The sequence below is a fragment of the Panicum virgatum genome, chromosome 7N (genome assembly GCF_016808335.1).
Source record: "Panicum virgatum strain AP13 chromosome 7N, P.virgatum_v5, whole genome shotgun sequence".
Taxonomy (NCBI): Eukaryota; Viridiplantae; Streptophyta; class Magnoliopsida; order Poales; family Poaceae; genus Panicum; species Panicum virgatum.
The window spans coordinates 42,515,758-42,522,284 of record NC_053151.1 but is presented as its reverse complement, the minus strand read 5'-3'; the positions used below and the strand labels follow the sequence as shown (position 1 = coordinate 42,522,284).

Below are 6,527 nucleotides of genomic sequence, written 5' to 3'. Positions count from 1 at the left end.
CCCGCACGGATCGCGTAATCCACCAGGGGCACATCGGTCGTTTAACGCCGGCGAGGATGGCCAATCGTGTGGCCCGGTGACCGGCCAGCGTCGCCGTGGTCTACCAAAGCCACGAAAGCGACCTTTGCGGAATCCGACGCCTTCTGGTTTCACGAAATCGCATATAGCGAGCCAGCTCAGCGAGATCGGATTCCCGGGCCCCGCCTGTCCGTGAGCGGCGGCCCTCCGCTTGCGATTCCGTGCAAGGAACGTGCTGCGTGCGGCCTGCCGGCTCGAAATGCGTCGAGAACTGAGGGGCGGCTCCCGCAAAACCGGTCGTGGCGGCCACCGGCAGGCGTCGGTGGAGAGGTGCCGCCCCGGAGCCAGCCAGCCAGCCAGCACCCGCACAGGTCCAACTCAAGCGGAGCGCGACGCGACGGCGTCATCGCGGGCGAAGTTTGCGTGACGCGATCACGCGACGGCAACCCCGCGCTGGTAACCCGCGCTGCCCGTTTCCACCCATCCTCCCATGACACACACCGCCCCGGCCCGGCCGCACCGCATCACGGATTCACCCCGCGCGCCCGGGGCTCGCATTAAATCCAGCAGCAAAGCGCGCCCGGGCCCCGCCATAACGCCTCCCGATAAACACCAGCAAGCGCACCCACCACCAATTCCCCGCCCCCGGGCCCACGCCGTCAGCGGGAGTGCCGCCGAATCGGTGTCGGATCCGAAACGGCGGGCTCGCTTTATAAACGTAACCGCAGCGGGGCCGACGGGGATGGGGGGCGGTTTTATTAGCCGGAGCGGAGCGGAGCGGAGCGGAGCGGCAGCAAATTGGAATTGAATGGCACCGGCTCTCTCATTAGCTGGACCCGCCGTAGCTGGTGGTCTTGTAGCCATAGCATTTGGAGGTAGCCATAGCATTCCATTCCTCCCACCTCGGTAGATTCGACTCGTCGCCTTCCTCCTCCCTCCCCCCTCCCCCAGCCCTGCCCTGCATGGAGCCAGGCGCGCCGTGGCGCGATCCGCGCCAGGGGTACGCCTACGGGGTCGGATCGGCGCTGCAGATGCAGCTGCAGCAGCGGGCCGACGCGGCCGCCGGCGGAGGGGTGCTCAAGAGGAGCCTCGGCGAGCTGGAGAGGTGGCAGCACCAGCAGCAGCAGCACGTCGCGGCGCAGCAGGCGCTCTACCTGCGCGCCGTGAAGCAGCGCACCGCCGCGGCGGCGGATATCGCCGCCTTGCTGGGCGGGGGGCCGACCCAGCCGCTGGTTCTCTCCGGGTCCAGCTACGGAGGGGTCCTGGCGTCGCCTTCGTCCACGCTGTCGTCGCTCACGACCGCGTCGAGGGCTGCGGTGCCGCTGTTGCACCCGCACCCCCAGCCGCAGCCGCAGCGGCAGGTGCCGCTCATGACGTCCTCGCCGCAGACGCAGGCCTTCGGCCTGTCGAGGGCGCCGCCGCCTCAGCCGGCGGCTTCGAGCGAGCTGTTCATTTTGCAGGAGCTGGAGAAGCAGCTGCTGAACGACGACGACGACGAGCCGGTGGCGGCGATGAGCGGCACCGGCTCCGCGGTGACCAATTCCGAGTGGGAGGAGACGATACAGCAGCTCAACTCCATCACCGCCGCGCCGTCGCCAGGGCTCCCTGCAGCCGCGGCCCCGAACAATAACAACGCCAACGCGGGGATGACGAGGTCGCCTTCCAACTCGTCCTCCTCCACGGCATCTTCCTCCGCGTCCTTCTCACCGCCGACCCCGGGGGCCGCGTCGCGGCAGCTGCTGTCTGAAGCCGCGGTCGCTCTCGCCGACGGCAACCACGAAGCGGCGGCCACCCATCTGGCCGCCCTGAAGCGCGCGGCCAACCAGCACGGCGACGCGGAGCAGCGGCTGATTGCCATGATGGTGGCCGCGCTGTCCTCCCGCATTGTCCCGACCGTCTCCGCCCTAGCTCAACACCTCGCCGAGCTCTGCGGCGCCGAGCAGCGCGCCGGGTCCCAGCTCCTTCACGACATCTCCCCGTTCTTCCGCCTCGCCCTCCAGGCCGCCAGCGTCGCCATCGTCGAAGCTGTGGGCGACCACCGCGCCATCCACCTCGTCGACTTCGACGTCAGCCTCCAGCAGCACGCGGCCCTCATCCAGTACCTCGCTGACCGCCGCGTGCCGGGCACCTCCCTGAAGGTCACCGCCGTCACCGACCCGGGCTCGCCGTACACGCAGTCTCAAACTGCTACGCTCACCGCCATCCGGGAACCGCTGAAGCAGCTCGCCGAGCGAGCTGGCATCGAGTACCGCTTTGAAGTGGTCCGCTGCAGAGCAGCAGAGCTGGATGCGTCCAGGCTCGGCTGCGCGCCCGGGGAGGCGCTGGCAGTCAACCTGGCCTTCGCGCTCTCGCACGTCCCCGACGAGAGCGTCTCTCCGGCGAACCCCCGGGACGAGCTCCTCCGCCGCGTCCGCGCGCTGAGCCCGCAGGTGGTGGCGCTCGTGGAGCAGGAGCTGAACACGAACACGGCACCGCTGGCCGCGCGCTTCACGGACGCGTGCGCGCACTACGGCGCCATCCTGGAGTCGCTGGACGCGACGCTGGGGCGGGAGAGCTCGGAGAAGAAGGCCAGGGCCGAGGCGGCCCTGGCGAAGAAGGCGGCGAACGCGGTCGGCCGTGAGGGCCCCGACCGCCTGGAGCGGTGCGAGGTCTTCGGCAAGTGGCGCGCCCGGTTCGGCATGGCGGGGTTCCGCCCGGTGGCGCTCGGCCCGGGCATTGCGGACCAGGTCGCCGCCCGCGTCGGCCCGGCGCCGCCCGGGATCACCGTCAAGGCGGAGAACGGCGTGCTCCGGCTCTGCTGGATGGGGCGCGTGGTGACCGTCGCCTCCGCGTGGCGCTAGACCACCGCCGGGCGGAGCCGGCCGGCGGCCCGCGCGCGCCATTATTACCGCCACCAATTCGTCAGTTACTTAATTCGCGCAATTCCTTTCCTCGTTTCTCTTTTTTACCTTGATTGGGTGATGAGAGTTTGTCATTGATCTGGTAAAATCCTTCCTTAGCTGTAGCGACTCATAATTCTTATAACTGCTCATAGTAGTATATGGAAAAGAGTAAGTTATATCGCCGATCCGCTGTGAATTTCTTCTATACCATGTTTGCTCGAAGAAGATAACATTCTCTCCGATTCATTCATGGCGATCGTGGTTGGACTTGCCACAGTCGCAGGCGCAGGCGCTGCCTAACTAGTGGGCGCGAAATGTGCACGCGGGGCCTACCCCTTTTCTTGTCGATTCATGCTTGTTTGCCACGTCGGCGGGCGGGGCCGTTCTTTGTGGCGTACAGTACTAGTGTAGGCTAGGTGAGGTGAAGTGCAGCCGTGGTAAGGAAATTGCCACTTGGATGGGAGGATTAGTAGTAGCAGTTTGTGGTTTGGTGAGCTCTTTCTCTGCAGAATTTGGTCATTTAAATACGTGTTGCTTTTGGGATTAAACTAAGCAAAGTTTGGGGAGGATAGAGGATCACTACAAAGAAGAGATTGGGATTGGGGGGAGTGACAGAGGTGCACGAAACGAAAATGCCAGTGACACTGCACTAGGAGGCGTAGCAGTACAGCCACCACCGTGGTCTGGATTGATGTCGCCGATGCTTGCTGTCAAGATGCCGGGAGGGTTGCGTTCGTGGGGACGGAAGAGCGGGGGCCCCAGCCGGTTGTGGTGGAAGAAGGAATTGTCTATGTTGTGCGCTTCAACTTCAAGCTACGGCGAAAGCGGGTGATTTCTATTCATCGCGCGCGCGAATTGGCACGGACGCATCGCAGAAACCTTGCCGCAGCTCACAACCTTCACATGCATATCTCGATTACCGTGCAAAGTATGTACCCAAACAAAAAATATTCTATTTCACAAACTGATTATTCAAATTCAATTTTTTGATTGCACCATTGTGTTTCTTACGATGAAACCTTCAAAACTAGACCACTCTTGACTATATTTAGACAATATTATTTTTAAAACATTTTCATTTGTTCTAAAATAATTTATTTTGACGTGACATTTTTATTTGTTCTCTATCTTTTATGGAACATTTTTATTTGTTTTATATTGTTATGGAACATTTTTATTTGTTTTATATTGTTATGGAACATTTTTATTTATTTGAGAATAATTTCTTTTTTAATAAAAAATTATCTTGTTCGGAAACATTTTGTTTTGTTCTTGGACTATTTTCTATTTTTTGATAGAATGGATCTGATTGTTTTTCTTCCTGTAGAACACTTTTATTTGTTTTTGCAATAGTGGAATACTTTTTTTTTGTTCTAGATGGATCAGGATCACGATCGGTTCATGCAGCAGTGGGGTCTTGGGGAGCTCCTAAGTAGACCTTTCCGCGACATCACAGCAGCGGCTCGCGAGCGCTGTGAATAGAAGCCCCCGGTAATGGGGGCAATTTCTATTTGTCGCATATGCGAGCGGGCGCCGATCCATCGCAGAAAGCACTTAGCCGCAGAGCTGAAGTGCCTTGGACTCCGTACAATACCAATACTCAAATAAAAAATGTGCTACATCACAAACTAATTGTTCAAATTAAGTTCTGATTGCACCGTTATGTTTTTTTTGGTAAGATCTTCAAAACTAGACCACACTTGACTATGTTTATATGATATTTTTATAAAACATTTTTATTTGTTCTAGAACAATTTGTTTTGTTTTGGAACATTTTGTTTTCTTTTCAAAACAATTTCTACTTTTTATGAACATTTTTATTTGTTCTAGAATAATTTATATTTTTTAGGGTGGAACACCAAATTTTTTCTAGTTTCACCATCAAATTACTCCAATTAAACAAATCATCCAAATATAATGTATTCATAATTTTTCAATACTGGTATGTAAGAAGAAAGTGCTGTGCATGCAGCAGGTGCCAAGGTGGCTCCGTGGCTGGTGGGGGAGCCTGCTGCAATCCTTCTGCGATAGCAGAGCTGGCCCTCGCGCGCGCTAGGAATAGACATCCCCGCGAAAGCGTACGTGGAATCCGCGTGCCCCAATTTGGCTTAAGTCTCAAGAATACCCAGCGCCGATCAAAAGTCGTCACTGTCATGGTGGATCGGCAGTTGTTCATTCCCTTTAGAAAGGCTTATTTAGGCTACTCTGCCACGGATTGATCAAATTTAGCAAGCTTTTGGATTGCTATGAAGTTTTAGCAGGACGTGAAAATTTGGAAAACATTCAGGAAGCCCCTATTTATATTTTGTTTAAGAGAAGAAAATGCATGACAAAAGAGCATTCGGTAAATTAAAAGTTACAGGTCATACATTATTACTCTTGGACCCGTGACACCTTTTGTTTTGATCGGGCCACTGTGCCACTCGCTCAAACTGAAGGTAGTGAAAGTCAATGATGGGAACCCCCGCCGTGCTATTAAACTGTGTCTGCTGTAAGTTTTTGTAGCGAAGTGGCACAGTGTGGCGGGAATCCTAAAACGATGGGCTCTAGCATTTAGACACATGTATGGAGCATTAAATATAGTTAAAAAATAAAACAAATTGCACAGTTTAGATGTACACGATGAGACAAATCTTTTGAATCTAATTAGTGCATGATTAACCATAAGTACTACAGTAACCCGCATGTGCTAATGATGCGGTCAAAGACCTCAAAAGATTCGTCTCGCGGTTTCCAAATGAATTCTAAAATTAGTTTTCTAATTAATGCCCGAAAATCTCTCCCGACATATGGTCAAACATTTGATATGACATTTGTAAAAAAAAATCATCAACTAAACACCCTAAAAATCGAAGGCCAATGGTACAACATGGAATTTATACAAAATCGAAGGTTCCAGATACCCGTAGGTGACAAATCTTGAACCACTACTTGCACTTTGATCGAAAAATGTGTATTTATACAAAATCGAAGGTTCCGAATGCCCCTTCTTTTGAACCCTTGGCAAAAATACAGGTCAAAGTAGGCGGATAGATGTATAAAAGTGGGAACGAACGTGGACTAATTAGGTCATTCCCAACCCCATAGTGTCTAAAGATGATGTCTAAATAAAAAGGAGACTAAGAAACTATCCCTAGACACTACATTCCCAATGTATAGTTTCTATAATAAATGAAGAAAATAAATCTCATCCAATCATTTCTGTTCTCTTTCATTGCCTCATCCTATCACTCTCGTCCCTTTTTTGGTTCTTGTGTAGACATCGTGTCTTGCATGAAAACCATGTCTATCTTTTTTCTCATTAACTCTGGCTGTGTTTAGATCACTTTGCATTTTGTATTTTTACATTTTTAGAAGAGAATTTTCAATATTTGAAGTAATAAATGTAGACTAATTACAGATCTCGTCTGTAAACTACGAGGCGAATCTAATGAGCTTAATTAATCCATTACTATAGCAATTTAGTGTCTAATCACATCCTAATTAGGCTCATTAGATTCGTCTCGCGATTTACAGTCAATTTGTATAATGCGATTTATTTTTCGACTACATTTAGTACAACATGCAAGTGATTTACAAAAAAATTGCATTTTTGTGTTTTGTTATCTAAACAGGGCCTCTCTTGCC

At 53.1% G+C, this 6,527-nt stretch overlaps 1 protein-coding gene across 1 annotated transcript; it reads left to right on the top strand.

The window, feature by feature from the left end:
- The first annotated feature begins 754 nt into the window (after window positions 1-754).
- LOC120682591 (scarecrow-like protein 8) lies at window positions 755-3,096 on the top strand. The gene has a single exon (XM_039964551.1). It carries the CDS (start codon window positions 981-983, stop codon window positions 2,856-2,858), a length of 1,878 nt encoding a protein of 625 aa, XP_039820485.1. The 5' UTR covers window positions 755-980; the 3' UTR covers window positions 2,859-3,096.
- Window positions 3,097-6,527: the final 3,431 nt, after the last annotated feature.